At 41.4% G+C, this 21,559-nt stretch overlaps 1 protein-coding gene across 3 annotated transcripts in view; it reads right to left on the bottom strand.

Annotated features, from left to right (window-relative positions):
- The window catches only part of skic3 (SKI3 subunit of superkiller complex), a 307,663-nt gene that overhangs the window by 20,772 nt on the left and 265,332 nt on the right, over positions 1-21,559 (bottom strand). For 2 of the 3 annotated variants that reach the window (XM_072281194.1, XM_072281195.1), the window contains exons 32-38: positions 17,099-17,171; positions 16,173-16,226; positions 15,894-16,005; positions 4,780-4,908; positions 4,227-4,351; positions 2,310-2,468; positions 733-885 (exon numbers count right to left, since the gene is read on the bottom strand). In XM_072281194.1, the coding sequence (XP_072137295.1) occupies positions 733-885; positions 2,310-2,468; positions 4,227-4,351; positions 4,780-4,908; positions 15,894-16,005; positions 16,173-16,226; positions 17,099-17,171 (805 nt within the window). Of the gene's footprint in view, positions 1-732; positions 886-2,309; positions 2,469-2,949; positions 3,068-4,226; positions 4,352-4,779; positions 4,909-15,893; positions 16,006-16,172; positions 16,227-17,098; positions 17,172-21,559 lie in introns of those variants that run through there. The other variant, XM_072281196.1, reaches the window with a different exon arrangement.

Below are 21,559 nucleotides of genomic sequence, written 5' to 3'. Positions count from 1 at the left end.
CTGCAGATGATTCAACTTGCACCATTTGACATAGTAATAACCTAGGCGGTTTATTCATAGCGAAGACAATAAAATTAGTGGGCCAGATGCACAAAGTGCTTTTACATATTCATTAGAAATTGTGAAACAAGTGAAAGGTATGTTTTCCCTTTCAAATTCATGAGCAGTATAAAAAAAAGGAGGAAAGCAAGACAGCATCTAATCTACACTGCATACAACATCATAACTTTCTCATAAATTGAATGATAATGCAATGTTCCTAATTCTAATTTCCAGAAAATAAACAGTTTAATCATATTTATTGATTGCAGTAAACAGCTGCATAGTTGTAGTGCTGCAAATTTGCAATGAATTTTAAAAATTCTGCAGCATATTTATAAACAAAGGATAAAATAGAACTTCTTCTGAAAATGCCAGTGTATCAAAAACATCTAGGACAGGGGTTCCCAACCTTTATGCCATGGACTAAAACTATAAGCAACCCTTATGCCATGAACTAATACTATAAGCAACCTTTACGCCATGGACTAAAACTATAAGCAACCCTTATGCCATGAACTAATATAAGCAACCTTTACGCAATGGACTAATACTATAAGCAACCTTTATGCCATGGACTAAAACTACAAACAACGGGTCCGTGGACCCCAGGATGAGAAGCCCTGATCTAGGAAAAGAGGAAAAAATCAAACTAGCTTGAAATATTGTTCATAAACTTGCAGCGATTCTCACCGTGCTGAGCTGAAGTGCGAGCAGTGCTAACCGGAGCAGACTTGATAACTTGCCACTCACATCACCTTGTTGGGAAGACAGCTGCAATCCTTGCCTGTAGCACATCTCCGCAGCTACCATTAAACCCTGAGATTTATATATTTCTGCCAGCCACTAGTGGGAAACAGATATTCAAAAATGAACAGAGATTCATGCCAAATGTTTTATTCTTATTTTAATCAACACTAAAAGCTCATGAGTCCTTAAAATATGAGCTGAAGAAAAGCAGCTGTGCTGGATTAAAGAATTTCCTTTCCACAGTATCAGCAGCAGGATTCTAGAAGTTTGATAAAATTCTTAATGAAGATTTATAAAAAGAGTCAAATGCAAAATCCCTTACAAGTCAACAAAAAAATCTACTTTTTAAAAAATCTGAAAGCAGATAAGGAGTTAGTATGATTTCTCAAACTATAGCATCCATAAAACAGATATTCTGAGGTAGAAAATCCAAGTCTAATTTTGAGGGAATAGAGTGTTACAGAAGGAAAGACGTTGCGAAAGTTAACAGTATTGAACTAAGCATACAGATGGTGCTGTTGTTACACACCTCCAACAACCCTGACAAGAAAAAGTCTGCAGATACTGGAGATTCGAGCAAGACACAGAAAATGCTGGAGAACCTCAGCAGGCCAGGCAGCATCTATACTAAAGTGTTTCAGCCTGAAACGTCAGCTGTACCTTTTTCCATAGATGCTGCCTGGCCTGCTGAGTTCCTCCAGCACTTTCTGTGTTCCATCAACCCTAGTTCATTTCTATCTGTATCTGGTTTAAAGTAGATTTATTGTCAAAGTACATACATGTTATCATATACTATCTTGAGATTGCACATTCTCCCATTGGTCATATGCAATTCCCCGCGTGCTTCCAATTCCCTCCCACGTTCCAAAGGCACAGTGAATATTAATTGACTATTATAAATTGCACCGGTTACTTGAGTGGCAGAATAGGGGAGAGTTGGTGAGCATGTGATGAGGATAAGTTATATAGAAATTCATGGGACTGATACAAATACTTCAAGAGTTGGCATTGCTTAAAGAATTGATTGGCCTCTTCTATGTTATATAAAAACAAATGGCATGTGATTTACTCACTTATCCAAAACCAAACTAATGGAATGATTTCTAAACACACAGTAAAATACATTTACCATTAGGGTTACTATGTAACAAACGAAAAGGGCATTAGTCAAGCCAGTGTTATTAACAGCAATGTTTTCTATTAAGCTATGTCTTCTAATTCTATTGGCATTGCTTCAATGTTCAGGTGGAACAGAAAGCAATTCTCATGATTATCAGAATGCTCATTTATAAAGGAATCCAACGATATCTAGGACTGAAGTAATGACTCCGTCAGTGGTGAATGCCGAGAGCTTAACAAAGATGCTGACAATTTACGTTAAGGAATAGTTTAATTAGAATTTGTTTTAAGAAATACAGAAATCATGAATTGTTTATAGATTACTGCTCTAGAACGTGGTGCAAATTGGGTCATAAACGCGACTACTAAAGAAAAACAAAGCAGACAAGCACGGAACATACATGCCAAGCTGTTACTGATGTGAAGTTTGACATCACTGCCTTCTTTAGCTCTTCTAAAACTGTCTCTGGAAGCTGCTGGGGGGAAAGCAAGAGTTGCTCGCACTGAACTTGTCTCAACAAGAGGAACATTGCAGGATGGTCTGGGTGGCTCTTAAGTACCTAAAATAAAAGAAAGTGGCAATAAAGTATAAGCAATTTTTTTCTTTGCAAATCTGGTCTAACCTCCATATGTCTGCTATCTCTTTAAAATTCTCTGTGAAACCATTTCACCAAGTTTGAATAGTGTCTTTTCTGGCTCAGTGGATTTTTGTCAAAATACAATTTTGTGAAGCATTTTCCTAGAGAAGTTCTACTTTGATACACAAAATCACATAGCATCTTTCAAAACAGTCAGATTGTTCATGATGACGGGATATATTTTGGAGGCAGACCCTGTGGGTGGTTTTGAAGGACATTTATCTAAAGTGTAGTAAATCCAGCAGTACTGTCTCACTGGGATTCCGATGATTCCAATGGGAATCTTTGGCCTATACATTAGGGAGCATTGAGCACTATTTTAATTAATTTACATGAATGTTACAAGTATTTTACTACCATTTAATTATACTGTGTTATTTCTTTAAATCATAAATTCACTTACAGACTTTCAGAATAGCCGAAGCGGTGAGTGCAGCTGCCAAATGTATCAGCAGCCCTCTGAGGACAGAGCCATGGCATTTACATCTGCTGCTATTAAATCCATTCATCTTGATCCAAGCCTACAACATGGAGAGATGAGAATACTCCACAACCTCTAGTCCTGGTGAGCACAGACTGGCAGGGACTACATTTGTTTAGAGATACAGCAAGGAATAGCCCCTTTCGACCCTTCAAACTGCGCTGCCGAGCAACCCCAGATTTAACCCTAGCCTCATCACAGGACAATTTACAATGACCAGTTAACTCTTTGGAGTGAGGGAGGAAATCAGGCATCCAGAGCAAACCCACGCATTCCACAGGGAGGATGTACAGGCTCCTTACAGAGGACGCCAGGACTGAACTACGCACTCTGACATCCAGAGCTCTAATTGCGTCACGCTAATCTCACTCTACTTTGGCAACTGGGTTTTGTAAGCCAGATCCATTTCAATCCAGCCCTTAAAAGTGTTTCCATCTGAAAATGCATACTCCTAATCTGATTGTTGCAGTGGCATTATTGAATAAAATACACAGAACAGGAGAAGGGACGTGGCCCTTTGAGTTTCTCAACCATTCAGCCAGATCAAGGTCAATATTCTTGCTCAACACTTCTCATTTCTCAACCCTTTCAGCCTAGATATGCTCAACTGATCATTAAGAATACAAATAAATTAGTTTTACAACCCCCTCAGTAAAGATGCGCTTCCTGAGATAAAGTCCTGTAATTCCAGGGTCTCTTGTCAAGCATAGTTGTCTTTCTGAATCCATACCAGGGAGCTTCAATTGCATCATTCTTCAATTGTTTCAGACAATTAAGTACAGAAGTCCATTTTACTTGATCATTCTTCAAGGAATCGTCCTTGCATCTCAAGAATCAATCCAGTAAAATCTCGTTACATTACTTCAAAAGCAAGTAACCTCCTGTGTTCAAAAGACCAAAATTAAACTCAGCACCCTGGAAGTCATCTCAACTCTATAACTGGAATATCCATTGTCCTGCTATACACATTCTCAAAGAACTAATAAATTATTCCAACATGACTTTATATTCATAAAACCATGCTGACCTTGTCCAATTATGTTCTCTTGACACTTGGTAATGATTACAGTAGTCCATTAATCAGAATTCTTTCATCTTTCTAAATATACCACTAAGGAGGACGAATGAAATCCACTGGAACGTTTTGACCTGAAGAGTATGAAAACAATCGCCAGACTGCATAGTGAACTATACAGTACCTTAGAGCAGAAGGCTTCAGCATCACAATGCCTGCCCAGTTCTCTGAGCCCAGTTGCAGCCTGTTGCAGAGACCAGTTCTCCAGGGATTGAAGATATAACGTTGGCATGGACTTACTTGTTTTTACTGTAAAATAATGTGTATTATTTATCATTGCTCCACCCAAAAAAAAATTCAGTGCAAGACATAACATGCCAAACTACTTCTGAGAATCCCTGAGCCAAAGGTCGCTAAAGATAGAGTAGAGCATTTGGGGTGACTTTGAAATCTGAGTCCAAAAATAATGAATTTTAAAAAGGATGCTTTCAGTATTAGGCAATAGCACAGGTAACAGATAAATCAGCTTAATTTAGCAGGCAACTACAATGTTTAGATGATTCCAGATTATTAAAATGAAAGTGTTTCAGCTACTGTGATAGCAGCAAAATACTGCAGATACATCAAAAAGCCCCTTTTGTTTCACACCAAATTTCAAAAGGCAGGTTAAAGTTTGGGTAGTACTGAAATAAAGTAATGCAGACTTTTGTAGGCAATTTACCATGTAAATTACGTACCTTTTGTAGAGATTACTGTAATGAACAGCTCCTCATTTGCAGTCAGTTTAGGTGTTGTACCATTCAAATGAGGTAATGTTTTCTCCATGTGGCATGCTGCCATTAAACAGGCCCACACAGTGGGATCATCTGCAAAGTGAAACAAATTAAAAACACATTCATTTAAATGAAAAACTAGATACAACATCCTTCAATCCTCCATGCTGCACTTTGCTGCTTCCCTTGTTGTTTACAGTTCTAACATGGAGACACTAAAGCCATTGCCCGAATTTCACATTTAAAGATATAGGCGATTCTTTAGTAATTTTATGAAAACATTTATCAGGCCTTTTTTAAAAACTTAAATGCTTTGAAAAGAAGTGACGTTATTTCAGTTTCATCCTGGTAAATAAATTCAAATGGATATCTTTAGCCTTTGGTCAATTTTGTCCAGTCATGGTTAATTGGAAATGATATTAATTCTATGTCATTTGCGTTATTAGCCACTGACATAATGGACATATTTTATAGCTCTACATGACAGTAAGCAACAGATGTTAAGCTCAATGGTGAATGTAATTTTCTTGATTTCCAGACACATTCGTTGCTGAAATTGGAAACTTATTTTTAAGTTACAGTTTTCTTCGAACTTGGACCATGAAAACAATTTACTTTACTTTATACTTTACTTTATACTTCATTGTCACCAAACAATTGATACTAGAACGTACAATCATCACAGTGATATTTGATTCTGCGCTTCCCGCTCCCCGGATTACAAATCGATAGTAAATATTAAAAATTTAAATTATAAATCATAAATAGAAAATAGAAAAATGGAAAGTAAGGTAGTGCAAAAAAAAAGAGAGGCAGGTCCGAATATTTGGAGGGTACGGCCCAGATCTGGGTCAGGATCTGTTCAGCATCCGTTCAGCAGTCTTATCACAGTTGGAAAGAAGCTGTTCCCAAATCTGGCCGTACGAGTCTTCAAGCTCCTGAGCCTTCTCTCGGAGGAAAGAGGGACAAAAAGTGTGTTGGCTGGGTGGGTCGTGTCCTTGATTATCCTGGCAACACTGCTCCGACAGCGTGCGGTGTAAAGTGAGTCCAAGGACAGAAGATTGGTTTATGTGATGTGCTGCGCCGTGCTCACTATCTTCTGCAGCTTCTTTCGGTCTTGGACAGGACAACTTCTATACCAGATTGTGATGCACCCGAGAAGAATGCTTTCTACGGTGCATCTATAAAAATTAGTGAGGGTTTTAGGGGACAGGCCAAATTTCTTTAGCTTTCTCAGGAAGTAAAGGCGCTGGTGGGCCTTCTTGGCAGTGGACTCTACTTGGTTGGACCAAGTCAGGTCATTTGTGATATTGACCCCGAGGAACTTAAAGCTTTTGACCTGTTCCACTTGCGCACCACCGATGTAAATTGGGTCGTGTGGTCTGTACTCCTTCTGAAGTCAACAACCAATTCCTTCATCTTGCTGACGTTGAGGGATAGGTTATTGTCTTCGCACCATGCCACCAGGTTCTTAATTTCCTCTCTGTACTCAAACTCATCATTACCCGAGATACGGCCTACAATTGTTGTGTCATCAGCAAACTTATATATTGAGCTTGATGGAAACTTGGCTACACAATCATGGGTGTACAGAGAGTACAGCAGGGGGCTGAGTACACAGCCTTGTGGGGCACTGGTGCTCAGTTTAACCTCAAAAGGGAAAGACCAAAGAGATGTAATTCAGAAACAAAAAGATCAGAATGATTGTTTGCAGTCAGTGGACACCGACTGTTAGAATTGAAATGCAGAGCCAGACAACCAAAGACATCCAAAAGCCGTTTGCAGTTCATACTCAGTGTTCAGAATATTCTTCAACTCTTTGGGAGGAGAAAGGCTATTTTTTTTCAAATGCAGCAAATTCAGGAGTAGGATGATGAGTCAGCACAGTTGCAAAAGGCACAATATTATAAGAACGGAAAGATTTTAAATCCTATGTGAAGAATTAGGAACTAAGAGATTTTTAGATGAGACCAGAACAATATAGTATTAATGGTAAGACTCTTGGCAGTGTGAAGGATCAGAGGGATCTTGGGGTCCGAGTCCATAGGACACTCAAAGCTGCTGCGCAGGTTGACTCTGTGGTTAAGAAGACATACGGCGCATTGGCCTTCATCAATTGTGGGATTGAGTTTAAGAGCAGAGGGGTAATGTTGCAGCTATATAGAATCCTGGTCAGACCCCACGAAGTACTGTGCTCAGTTCTGGTTGCCTCACTACAGGAAGGATGTAGAAACTATAGAAAGGGTGCAGAGGAGATTTACAAGGATGTTGCCTGGATAGAGGAGTATGCCTTATGAGAACAGGTTGAGTGAGCTCTGCCTTTTCTCCTTGGAGCGGCGGAGGATGAGAGGTGACCTGATAGAGGTGTAAAAGATTATGAGTGGCATTGATCGTGTGGATAGTCAGAGGCTTTTTCCCAGGGCTGAAATGACTGATATGAGGGGGAATAGTTTTAAGGTGTTTGGGAGTAGGGTACAGAGGAAATGTCAGGGGTAAGATTTTTTAAGCAGAGAGTGGTGAGTACGTGGAATGGGCTGCCAGTGATGGTGGTGGAGGCAGATACAATAGGGTCTTTTAAAACAGGGGTCCCCAACCATTTGCACACCGTGGACTGGTTTAATATTGACGATATTCTTGCAGACTGGCCGACGGGATGGGGGGGGGGTGTTCAAGTTCAACGGTGCATGACAGTGAATGAGGAAAGGTGAAGCTGACTCATATCATTTCATATCGCCAAATCATATCGTTTCCTCACAGCCCGGTGGTTGGGGAATACCATTTTAAGATACTCCTGGACAGGTACATGGAGCTTAGAAAAATAGAGGGCTATGGGTAACCCTAAGTAATTTCTATGGTAAGGACATGTTTGGCACAGCATTGTGGGCCGAAGGGCCTGTATTGTGCTGTAGGGTTTTAATGTTTCTATATTTTGCCATCACATTTGACCTACCAAATTGAACCACCTCACACTTACCTGCCACTCCATCTGCCACTTCTCAGCCCAGTTATGCATCCTATCGATGTCCCGCTGTAACCCCTGACAGCCCTTCACACTATCCACAACACCCCCAACCTTTCTGTCATCAGTAAATTAACTAACCCATCCCTCCACTTCCTCATCCAGGTCATTTAGAAAAATCACAAAGAGTAAGGGTCCCAGAACAAATCCCTGAGGCACACCACTGGTGACCGACCTCCATGCAGAATATGACCCGTCTACAACCACCCTCTTTGCCTTTTGTGGGCAAGCCAGTTCTAGATCCACAAAGCAATGTCCCCTTGGATCCCATGCCTCCTTACTTTCTCAATAAGCCTGGCATGGGGTACCTTATCAAATGCCTTGCTGAAATCCATATACACTACATCTACTGGTCTACCTTCATTAACGTGTTTAGTCACATCCTCAAAAAATTCAATCAGGTTTGTAAGGCACGACCTGCCTTTGATAAAGAAATGCTGACTATTCCTAATCATATTATGCTTCTCCAAATGTTCATTAGTCCTGCCTTTCAGGATCTTTTCCATCAACTTACCAACCCCTGAAGTAAGACTCACTGGTCTATAACTTCTTGGGCTATCTCTACTCCCTTTCTTCAATAAGAGAACAACATTTGCAACCCTCCAATCTTCTGGAACCTCTCCCGCTTCATTGATGATGCAAAGATCATTGCCAGAGGCTCAGCAATCTCCTCCCTCACCTCCCACAGTAGCCTGGGGTACATCTTGTCCAGTCATTAGACACTAGAATACTACAGCACAGTACAGGCCCTTTGGCCCTTGATGTTGTGCCTATCCATATATTCCTTAAAAAAAAGTACTAAACCCACACTACTCTATAACCTTCTATCTTTTTTCATCCATGTGCCTGTCCAAGAGGCTCTTAAATACCCCTAATGTTTTAGCCTCCACCACCATCCCTGACAAGTCATTCCAGGCACCCACAACCCTCTGTGTAAAAAACTTACCCCTGATATCTCCCCTAAACTTCCCTCCCTTAACTTTGTACATATGCCCTCTGGGGTTTGCTATTTGTACCCTGGGAAACAGGTACTGGCTATCCACCCTATCTATGCCTCTCATAATCTTGTAGACCTCTTTCAAGTCCCCTCTCATCCTTCTACGCTCCAAAGAGAAAAGTCCCAGCTCTGCTAACCTTGCCTCATAAGACTTGTTTTCCAATCCAGGCAACATCCTGGTAAATCTCCTCTGCACCCTCTCCACAGCTTCCAAAGGTCCCAGAGATTTATCCAACTTGATGCTTTCCAAAAGCTCCAGCACATCTTCTTTCTTAATGTCAATATGCTCAAGCTTTTCAATCGCCTGTAAATAATTCTTTCTGGAAGGATCACCGAGATCCACAAACCCATAAGGAAGCTCGCCATACCTAAAGTCACAAGAAATAGTGCTAGGTAAACGGAAAGGTCTTAAGGTAGATAAAGCCACCTGAACCAGAAGGACTACATCCCAGAGTCCTGAAAGAGGTTGCTGAAGAGACAGCCGATACACCAGTCATGATCTTTCAAGAATCTGGCATGGTCCCAGAGGACTGGAAAATTGCAAATGTCACTCCACTCTTAAAGAAGGGAGGAAGACAAAAGAGAGGAAATTATAGGCCAGGTAGTGTTTGGGGAAGTGTTGGAGTCCATTATTGACTACGAGGTTTCGGGGTACATGGAGACTAATGATAAAATAAATCAAAGTCAACATGGTTTCTGGTAATCTTGCCTGACAAATCTGTTGGGGTTCTTCGATGAAGTAACAAGCAGGGTGGATAAAGGCAGTGGATGTCATTTACTTGGATTTTTAGAAGGCATTTGATAAGGTGCCTCATATGAGGCTGCTTAACAAGATAAAATCCTATGGTGTTACAAAAAAAATACTGGCATGGATAGAAGAATGGCTGACAGTCAGGAGGCAGCGAGTGGGAATAAGGGGGGCCTTTTCTGGTTGGCTGCCAGTGACTAGTGGTGTTCCTCAGAGGTCAGTATTGGGGCTGCTACTTTTCACATTGTTTGTCAATGACTTAGATAGTGGGATTGATGGCTTTGTGGCAAAGTTTGTGGATGACACGAAGATAGGTGGAGGGGTAGGTAGCGCTGAGGAAGCAATGTGATTGCAGCAGGACTTTGACAAATTGGAAGAATGGGCAAAAAAGTGGCAGATGGAATATATGATAATGCATTTTGGTAAAAGGAACAATAGTGCAGACTATTATCTGAATGGAGAGAAGGTCCAACAACAGAGGTGCAATGGGACTTGGAAGTCCTCGTGCAAGACTCCCAGAAGGTTAATTCACAGGTTGAGTCCTAAGTAAAGAAGGCAAATGCAATGTTGGCTTTATTTCAAGCGGAATATAATATAAAACAAGGAGATGTAATGCCAACAGTTTTAGGCCCTTACCGCAGAAAGGATGTATTGTCGTTGGAAAGAGTCCAGAGGGGGTTCACGAGGATGATTCTGGGAATGAAGGGGTTAACATATGAGGAGCATTTGGAAGCTTTGGGCCTCTATTCACAGTATTTAGAAGAATGCATGGGGATCTCATTGAAACCTACCAAATGCTGAAAGGACTAGATAAGGTGGACGTGGAAAGGATGTTTCCTCCGATGGGGGTACCAGAACTAGAGGGCACAGCCTCAAAACTGAGAGGTGATCGTTTAGAACAGGTTAGGAGGAATTTTTTTAGTCAAAGAGTGGTGAATCTGTGGAATGCTCTGCCACAGATTGCATTGGAGGCCAAGTCCGTGGGTATATTTAAAGTGGAAGTTGATAGTTTCCTGATTGGTCAGGGCATCGAGGCATATGGTGAGAAGGCAGGTGTATAATGTTGAATGGGATCCGGGATCAACCATGATGAAATGTCAGAGCGGACTTGATAGACTGAATGGCCTAACTCGGCTCCCACGCATTATGGTCTTATGCAGGTCAAAGATGACCTGGGTTTCAGGTCAGCTTGTGTTCACAGGATTCCCTGTAACGCAGAGCAGCGTATATCGTCACGCACAAAGGAAACATGCATCAAGGAGAACAGGAGGTGTATCTGTTTGGTTACCCGGAGAAATCAGCAGTAGCAAAACACTGTATTTGTAATGACCACAGGATTGATTTCAAAGGCACAAAACTACTGTGCCACACCAATGGCTTTTGGGACTGCCTGGTAAAGGAAGCCATTGCTTATAAAGTTGTTGGCCAGGAAGAGCTGCAATCTACAAATCAGTGAACAAGAACGCAAAGGCAGTGGAAACATATAATATTGAGAGATACTGCCACTAGAGGCCATAGGTTAAGGGTGAAAGGTGAAAGGTTTAAGGGGATCATGAGGGGAATTCCTTTACTTAGAGGATGGTGAGAATGAGGAATAAGCTGCCAGTGGAAGTGATGGATGAAGGTTCGATTTCAAAATTTAAGAGAAATTTGGATAGAGAAATGGATGGATGGGTGCAGGTTGAGGGTACTAGGCAGATAAATACTTGGCACAGAGTAGATGGGCAAAAGGGGCTGTTCCTGTGCTGTACTGTTCTATGACTGAGTCGATATGAGTAATGGAGTCAGACATCTTGAGAGACTGACCTTGCAGGTGCCATTTTGTAAAATGATTAAGAATTGATTTTTGTTCTGGGTAACTTAATTAGTGCAGTTAAATATGGACATAAGGAGTATCTGCTAATAATCTGCTAAACTGAGATCATTCTCAGATACGAAGCTGTTTTGTAAAATGGCAGGTTTGCAGAAGGAAGAGCCAGTAATCTGTTTTTCTGAGCTTAGCGTTTGGGTGATCTGGTTAGACTGGTTTGAACCAGCCTGAGTTGAACAGAACAAAGGAAACCATCTAAGGCACAAGGCTGAAGGAAACAACCATAAAGCAATATGCTTTGTAGTAGTCCTGCAGTACATTCAATCAGAAGCTGACACAGGTCAGTCAGATGATTGAGCCAACAAAATTGAAACATCAAAGATTGATTTGATAAGGAATAAGATTAAAGACTGTCACGAGCCTCATGGCCCATCAGGCCGGTTCTTCAGCCGGTTTCTATGGCGTGAAGCGACTGAGAGTACAAGACTACTCCCCCCCCGGATAGGACACCGATACCCATGAATGAAGGATTTTAGGAGCTCAGGCAGTGACAATGCTCAAGACCAATCATCGCGGATGTGAAGAACACCATGTCAGACATGTAGGGATCACACTGGAACCATGAGGAGCACCTGGTCTGTATAGACTCTTTTTCCTGAGGATTACGTTTTCTCTTCTTTGACTCTTGATGAAGGGTCAGGTAAGACAAGTAGATGTGTGCACAGGTATGTGGTTGTGAATTCACGTGCTTGTGAACTGAACCAATAAAGGTACTCTCTAACTGATTATTATTGTTGAAGGGTTAATCCTTGTAACAAAGTTAGGAAGGAAAAGCAAGTAGATGGAAATAGACCACTTCCACTTATTTAAATCTTAAATGTCATCACACTAAGTGTAAAAGACTTAGGGCAGACCGGGAAATATTAAACAAGCAGATATACAGCATGGAATACACTGCTTTTTGTTAGCTGTTGAAACGAAGGACACATTATTATTTCAATTATAGTTGAGAAAAAGTAGTTAATGGGAATCAGGCAGACATGGAGGATAAGTAATAATGTAGGCTGACTTTGCAGAGTTCCTTTCTATCAATTTCTCTCAATTGTTTCAAAGCTATCGATAGATTAAAATCAAATGGAGATTGACTAATGGAGAGAGAAAGAGGATCCATTTCAGATCAACGCCCTCAGACTGGTGAAGTGAGACAATAAGAACAGTGGATTCCAAAGTTTCATGGAAATAGTCAAAAAGGTACAAAAATGACAAATTACTGTTTAACTGAGTAGCAAATTATGTATTTAAATGAAATACAGAACAAATAAGAACACTACCAATGCTACAGGTGGTCGTCTGTTGTATCCAACGATGACAAGGAAACCCGTGCAGGAGGGTTTTTAAAGTGGAAAAGCCACTGCACTGGGTTAGTTCCATACTTGACCTCGGAAGTCTGGATCCAGTGGTACGAGTAGATGTCACAGCTGGGTCTTCCCTGGTTTGAGTGGATGACCATAACAACTTCTTTGCCTTGACATGCCCTTTGCTCTCCAGACAGCACTGCAGAACCGCATTTCTGGCCATTGTATCTCACTGCAGATCTCATCCTCTTAGTCCACTGGGGCTGACTTCACATGATCTCACCTGGGTTTGAGACCTGCTGGCTACCCTCACCTCACATAGCCCACTTGTTGAAGCCGTGTACTGGGGTGTGGTTGTTGTCTCACATAAGCAGCTACTTAGAGCTACAGGTGAGAGCTGAGTGTCCAGTGGGAACAAAGGTAACATTCAAGATGGTTGTCGATACCTTCAAATTCTTTGTATTCCTAACTTGATGAAGTAGTGAAATAGTTTCATTTTCACTCCTGCCCATTTCCAAGCATTAAAAGCTTGAAACCACAGTAAGCAAAACAGTTCCGAGTTGTCTTACTGCTTATTTCTTACTAACTATCAGCAACAAAAATCACTGCTTTATGAACACACACTCAACTGACGGTATTTAAAAGCTGTTTGCTTTAAGCACAGTGTAGTGTCTAATGACCACACGATGTGACTGACAGTAGCTAGAAATAGTTTGGCAGCAGGCTCCTTCCTCAATTAAGTGGCATAGCATCCCGAATGAACAAAGGGAATCCTGGCTTTTTTCTTGATTTGTTTTCATTCTTTAAGAGTTTTCTCAAGTAAGTGGCTGCTCCGATTAAACAGAATTCACTGTATACTATTAAATGTAGAACTGTGACTAAAGGAGAGGCAAACAACAGGAATTCTGCAGATGCTGGAAATTCAAGCAACATACATCAAAGTTGCTGGTGAACGCAGCAGGCCAGGCAGCATCTGTAGGAAGAGGTGCAGTCGACGTTTCAGGCCGAGACCCTTCGTCAGGACTAACTGAAGGAAGAGTGAGTAAGGGATTTGAAAGTTGGAGGGGGAGGGGGAGATCCAAAATGATAGGAGAAGACAGGAGGGGGAGGGATAGAGCCTAGAGCTGGACAGGTGATAGGCAAAAGGGGATACGAGAGGATCATGGGACAGGAGGTCCGGGAAGAAAGGCAAGGAGGGGGGACCCAGAGGATGGGCAAGAGGTATATTCAGAGGGACAGAGGGAGAAAAAGGAGAGTGAGAGAAAGAATGTGTGCATAAAAATAAGTAACAGATGGGGTACGAGGGGGAGGTGGGGCCTGGCGGAAGTTAGAGAAGTCGATGTTCATGCCATCAGGTTGGAGGCTACTCAGACGGAATATAAGGTGTTGTTCCTCCAACCTGAGCGTGGCTTCAACTTTACAGTAGAGGAGGCCGTGGATAGACATGTCAGAATGGGAATGGGATGTGGAATTAAAATGTGTGGCCACTGGGAGATCCTGCTTTCTCTGGCCGACAGAGCGTAGATGTTCAGCAAAGCGGTCTCCCAGTCTGCGTCGGGTCTCGCCAATATATAAAAGGCCACACCGGGAGCATCAGACGCAGTATATCACCCCCATCGACTCACAGGTGAAGTGTTGCCTCACCTGGAAGGACTGTTTGGGGCCCTGAATGGTGGTAAGGGAGGAAGTGTAAGGGCATGTGTAGCACTTGTTCCACTTACACGGATAAGTGCCAGGAGGGAGATCAGTGGGGAGGGATGGGGGGGACGAATGGACAAGGGAATATACCTCTTGCCCATCCTCTGGGTCCCCCCCTCCCTTGTCTTTCTTCCCGGACCTCCTGTCCCATGATCCTCTCGTATCCCCTTTTGCCAATCACCTGTCCAGCTCTTGGCTCCATCCCTCCCCCTCCTGTCTTCTCCTATCATTTTGGATCTCCCCCTCCCCCTCTCAAATCCCTTACTCACTCTTACTTCAGTTAGTCCTGACGAAGGGTCTCGGCCTGAAACGTCGACTGCACCTCTTCCTAGATATGCTGCCTGGCCTGCTGCGTTCACCAGCAACTTTGATGTGTGTTACTAAAGGAGAGGAGTGTTTGTGATGAAATAGAGATAAAATTGTCCATTGACAGGGAGCAGTTAGAGAGAGAATTGAAAGTAAAAGAACATTCTGGAATTGTGCGGCTGTAGTTACTAGAATACCCAGCAAATCGGGCAATATTTGTGAAAAAGAGAAAATCTGAGTTACATCAGAATAGGCAAATTTTGACATGAATAATAGAAGTGGTTACTTGAAATAATTGTGAAAGAGTTCAGTGGGCTGCAACATGTCCAGAGGGGCGACGAGGTGAACATACATTGTTAGTGCAGGAGATTAAAGACAGAGTGGTGGTGGGATGGAGCAAGATAAGTGACTAGAAGCACAGATCTGCCCTTGGTTCAAAGTAAATTTATCATCCCAGTACGTATATGTTATTATATAATTCAATAATTTCATTTTCTTGCAAGTATTTACAAGAAAAAGGAAATAGAATAGAATTTTACAAGAAATCATACAGAGACAAATACTGACAGGCAGCAATCACCCAGTCTAGGTTTTGTTTCTCCAACTGGAAGTTTACTAACTCCACACCTCTAAAACTATTACATCACCTGGATCTCCCTCCCAACCCGCCCCATTACAGACATCCGTATCTTACAAACCTACAACACAGACTTCCCACTTCTCCAGTTCTGAGAGAGTTAATGGCATTCTCAACAGGATGCTGCTTGACTTGATTCATATTGCCATCATTTTGTTTCAGATTACTGGCATCAATTTTTAAAAGTTTTTGATAATAAACTGATAAGGGCCCAATTCCATTTTTTTTGGTGGATGATGATTGCTCATAGCTGCTTGTAACCACACTGAATACCGGAGTCAGAATTAAAATCAGATGTGGTATGACTGCACCATTTAGCAGACGCTCTCAATGCTCTTTTTTTTCCTGATAACCTTAGTATATAGCTGAATATGCACAGAACATTGTGAGACACATAACTCCATCAACAAAATGCTTTCAATATAATTAAAATTCTCACCGACGAATATTTAAAAAATATTTGGTTGTGGTGTAAAAGGCAGCAGTAATGGCCAGCAGATCAGCATACCTGGATACAGATGAATTGCCTTTTGGATGGTCTTCAAAGCATTATCCTTTTTATCAATTGCAGCATGTTTTCCTGCTGCCAACTGGTTAACAGCACTGAACAACACAGCACTCTAGAAGAGAAGAAGATCAGTATCTGTATGTATAAATTCAAACATCCCATATCGGGTGCCAGGTTAAAGAATGCTACATCTTTTAACAATATATTGGACAAGTGATATATTAATCTGAAGACTGAACAAAAATAGTGATGAAGACACTATTTTTAGTTTGAATTTACCTTAGAATGATGAGAACTTAGGATCTGTGCGACATTACCTGTCACGACCCCACCCTACAAAAACAAACATTTGTCAGAGAAAGGCAAATGACAGATCACATCTTTCCCACAAGAGATTACCTATACCTTACTTTTGTCAACAGAGTTTACTTTTGTTAACAGAATATTAAACAGAATATTGTCTTAATGAACGTAAATTCAGTGCATCCTATAGGCAAGTATCAGTGATAGACATTGTTGATCAAGGACTATTTTTATTTCTGATTGTGGCCATGGATGGAGCTGATGGGTGTAAGTTGCTTTCGGTGTTTCAATGGTGACAACCAGCTGGGGTTGGAGGTGTGCGTGTCTGTGAGAGTGTGACTGTATGCAAGAGTGTGTATGGGGGGTGGGGGAGATTTGGGAGGGTGGGAAAGATGCTTGTTTTGCTGTCGTTTTGTTCTGTTGTTACTGTTTATATTGTTCTGTGTCGTTGTTGTGTTGAAGGTTGTGGGAATGCTATGCTGGCACTGGAATGTGTAGGCTACCCCTCCCACACATCTTTGGGTGTGTTGGTTAACAGAAATGACACATTGCACTGTATGTTTCGATGCACATGTGGTAAGTAAATCTGAATCTGAACCAATTGTCAAGGTTGTATAATGCTTTAAGCTTTAAGTTATAAAGGGAATTCAAAGAACCTACTTGCTCTTCTTCTGCCTCCTACTCTACTCCCATCACTATACATTCTTAATGACCGCACAAACAAGCTTAACCTTTACCATGTCACAGGGCACATCATTTCTATAAATTAGTATTTTTGGATATGACAAACCTACTCATCTCAGTGTCTATGGTGAAAGTTTAATTATGGTGAATGTTGGATTAGAAATATCAACAACACACATTTCTGAAGTATCTCAACAGGACTTCAGACAAATACTTACATCTGCCTTTTGGGGAGTGTGTTGAGGAATGACCCTGGATAATAATGTCCAAAGGGCAGGATCAGCTGGATTGCTGGGAGGGATGGTATAGTAAGTTAGTTTTAAAAATTTGCAATAGGTGTTAATTCAATTAACCTACATATAAATTTCTAAAACAAACATTATCTGGTAAAGAGACTGTTAAATCTCACAAATACATACAGAGTTTAGTTCAAAACATCGCAAAACTGAGTTCTCCTTGTACCAGCAACACAATATGAAGACAACAAACTTTATCTGCAGAATATCATTAAAATTATCAAAGCAAAATTGCAGTGACGAAGGACTAGTAAATACCTACTGAGTGAAAGCAATAATCTTCAGAGTCTAATCTGTTGGATGTGCAGCTGTAACTTCAGTATGAATGTGTATTATAGAGATTACTAGCTCAGTAACTGGCTCACGCCTATTTCCATTTCCTTCAACCATTCTATAAATCTGACCTATAAAGACTGCATTCTGATGAGACACACAGGGCCATTTAGCTGGTAGAACTGCTTCTTCTTAGGTTATTAAACACATGGTCAGGCACAAAGGCCACTCTTATCCATGCCTACAGTCTTCATTTAGCACCACTTTCTGCATCAATTTCAAATTCCCAGCATTCAACTTTATCTGTTTGATGCTTGGCTAGAGAAATAATTGTAAATCATTCTATTAATAAGCACAATTGGTAAAATTAGATGTTGTCAACACAAGATTTGGATGAGCTGTGTACACAAACTAGTCATTCATGACTAAACTGTAGCACTTAAAATAGCTGATAAATTATAAACAAAATTTATAATTTGGTTCAAAATCTTTGAGTTAGCTTAAAATTAATTTGCTTCTGCCAATCACATTGTACCCAATGAGAATTTCTTTAATATTTTGGGTTCAACTTATCAATGACCAGTAGTTATTCTGGAGAATGCAATCTTACTTGCATTCATGACTATTTCACTGAATGCAAACCACTAACACCAGCCAGGACTAACCAACCTTAAAAAGGATCTCTGTGAAATGAATTAACATTAAAAGCCTGAGCCACTATTTACATAAAATAAAAGAGGTGACATAGGGCTGGGAGGTATTAAATTGTTGAGGATAGAGCCAAGGGAGAACTGCAAGGTGTGACGAGAATACACATAAATTAAGATGTTTGCTGGCCTGGGCTAGCTCCAGTGGCATCAGCAGTTGGTCTGCCACCTGTCCTCAGGGGAAGGAGAGATAAGGAACAATGAAGCAGCATCTGGAGATGTGTAATGAAGGGACGGGGGGGGGGGAGAGAGAGCTGTCTAGAGCGGCTCCCCCTTTGAACCCTGAACTGTTTGAAGTAATGGACAGGCGATCTGGAGATGTGTAATCAAGGGATGGGAGAGAGAGCTGTCTGGAGCGGCTCCCCCTTTGAACCCTGAACTGTTTGAAGTGATGGACAGGTGATACCCCAGCAGGGCGATAAAAAAGGACAGGTTCGCTAAGGCAGGACACACACAACACCCGAGGTAACGAGACCCTGGAAGCGGTGCGCCTCTCACGAGTCGGTGGGAAGCTCTTCGACGGCTGATTGGGGGATCAGCCTTAAACGCACAGGGTGGAAAGGTACGATCAGCGGGAACCCAGTGTGTGTCCACCCTCGCTTGGGTGCCGGGTTCACTGCAGAGGACCGACCGCATCTGGAGGAGGGGTCACAGTCGGTGACCTCAGGTGACATCACAAAGGACCCGCCCGAAAGCTGCTTGTGAGCAATATCGCCGGTCTGTGAGTGGAAGCCATTTCTGAATGATCAGTCATTCTCGTTCTCTCTCTCCCTCCCCCCTCCCACGTTGTCCATCGCCATGGCAACGATTACTGCGAACTGAACTAAATCGAACTGGACTTTTGTGTCACTTTGAAATTGGTCATTTACCCCTAGACAATGATAGAGCTTGATTGATACTGTTATCTTAATTCTGTGCACATGTGTGTTTATCATTGCTGAACTGTTGCATTTATTATCCTTTCGATTACTGTGTTGCTTGTTTCTTTAATAAAACTTTCTTAGTTCTAGTAATCCAGACTCCAACTGAGTGATCCATTTCTGCTGGTTTGGCAACCCAGTTACGGGGTACGTAACAAAGGATATAAAGGCCCTGATGGGAGCTAGATACAGACCCCAAAACGGTAGTAAGAAACATAGAAACATAGAAAATAGGTGCAGGAGTAGGCCATTCGGCCCCTCGAGCCTGCACCGCCATTCAGTATGATCATGGTTGATCATCCAACTCAGAACCCTGTACCTGTCTTCTCTCCATACCCCCCGATCCCTTTAGCCACAAGGGCCATATCTAACTCCCTCTTAAATATAGCCAATGAACTGGCCTCAACTGTTTCCTGTGGCAGATTTGGTCTACAAATTACAATGGGAAATAGAAAATACATGCTAAAACGGTAATGTTACAAAAGTCGTGGGGACTTTCAATATGTAGGTAGATTGGGAAATCAGGTTGGTGCTGGATCCCCGGAGTGGGAATTTCGAGAATGCCTATAAAATGACTTTTTAGAGCAGCTTGTGGTTGCACCCACTAGGGGGATCAGCAATTCTGAATTGGGTGTTGTACAATGAACCAGAATTGCTTAAAGAACTTGAGGTAAAATAACTCTTAGGAGCAAGTGATAATCTGATTGAATTCACCCTGAAATTTGAGGAGAAGTTAAAAGTCAGATGTATCAGTATTACAATGGAGTAAAGGGAATTACAGCGGCATGAGGGAAGAGCTAGGGAGAATTGATTGGAAAAGAACAGTTGGTAGGTATGATGGTGGAGTAGCAAAAGCTGGAATTTATAACCATATAACCATATAAAACCGTATAACAATTACAGCACAGAAACAGGCTGGAAGTAATTCAGAAGGCATAGGAAATGTACACTCCACAGAGGAAGTAGTACTCTAAAGGCAATATGACACCATCGTGGCTAACAAGAGAAGTCAAAGCCAACATAAAAGCCAAAGAGCAGAATAATAAAGAGCATCCAATAGAGCAAAAATGACTGAAGTTAAAGAATTGGGAAGCTTTTAAAAACCAACAGAAGGCAACTAAAAAAAGTCATTAAGGTAAAGATGGAGTAATATTGAAGAGGATACCAAAAATTTCTTTAGACACATCAAGCATAAAAGAGAGGTGAGAGTGGATATCGGACCACTGGACCACTGGAAAATGATGCTGGAGAGGCAGTAATGGGGGGGGGGGCAAAGAAATGGCGTACAAACTGAATAAGTATTTTGCATTAATCTTCACTGCGGAAGACACCAACAGTATGGTAGAAGTTCCAGATGTCAGGGGTCATGAAGTGCGTGATTTGGATGATGGAACTGATGGCTTTGTTGCAAAGTTTGCAGCCGATACAAAGATAGGTAGAGGGGCAGGTAGTTTTGAGAAAGTAGACAGGCTATAAAAGGACTTAAACAGATTAGGAGAATGGGCAATTAAGTGGCACATGGAATACAGTGTCGGGAAGTGCATGGTTATACATTTTGGTGGAAGAAATAAAAGGGTAGATTATTTTCTAAATGGACAGAAAGTACAATGAAAAAGGACATACGAGTCCTGTGCAAGATTCCCTAATGGTTCATTTGCAGGTTAGTCTGTGACGAGGACAAATGCAATGCTAGCACTCATTTCAAGAGGACTGGAATACAAAACCAAGGATGTAATGTTGACACTTCATAAAGAACTGGTGAGGCCTCAATTGGGAGTATTGAGAGCAGTTTTGGGTCTCTTATCTTAGAAAGGACATTCTGAAACTGGAGAAGGTTCCAACAAGGTTCATGAAAATGATTTAGGATTGAATGGCTTGTTATATGAAGAGCGTTTGATGGCTCTGGCCCTGTATTCACTAGAATCCAGAGGAATGTGGGGTAACCTAATTGAAATCTATCGAATGATGAAAGGCCTTGACAGAGAGGATGTGGAGAGGGTGTTTCCTATAGTTGGAGAGTCTAACACCAGAGGACACAGCCTCAGAACAGAGGGGCATCCTTTTAGAATGGAGATGGGGAGAAATTTCTTTGGCCAGACAGTGATGAATCTGTGTAATTCTTTACCACAGATCTGTGAAGGCCAAGCCTTTATGTATATTTAAGGCAGAGGTTGATAGATTCTTGATTGGTCAGGGCATGAAGGTCATATCACCAAGATACTTCTAAGAATTTTGATGACAAGAGCTAAAAGTAAGATACAAGCTGAAATAGGTAAAGAACAATGTGGTTTTGTGAAAGACAAAAGTACAAGAAACACAATATTGATGTTAAGGATACTATCAGAATGAACTATTCAAGTGCAAAAAGACTTGTTTGTTTTATCGACTACACAAAAGCATTTGATAAAGTGAAGCACAATAAGTTATTTGAGATATTACAGAAAACTCTAGATCTGGATTCCAAAGACCTCCGCCAAATCAGA

The sequence above is a fragment of the Mobula birostris genome, chromosome 17 (assembly GCF_030028105.1).
Source record: "Mobula birostris isolate sMobBir1 chromosome 17, sMobBir1.hap1, whole genome shotgun sequence".
Taxonomy (NCBI): domain Eukaryota; kingdom Metazoa; phylum Chordata; class Chondrichthyes; order Myliobatiformes; family Myliobatidae; genus Mobula; species Mobula birostris.
Note: the sequence above shows the minus strand (reverse complement) of the source record. Positions and strands in the feature narration are given on the sequence as shown.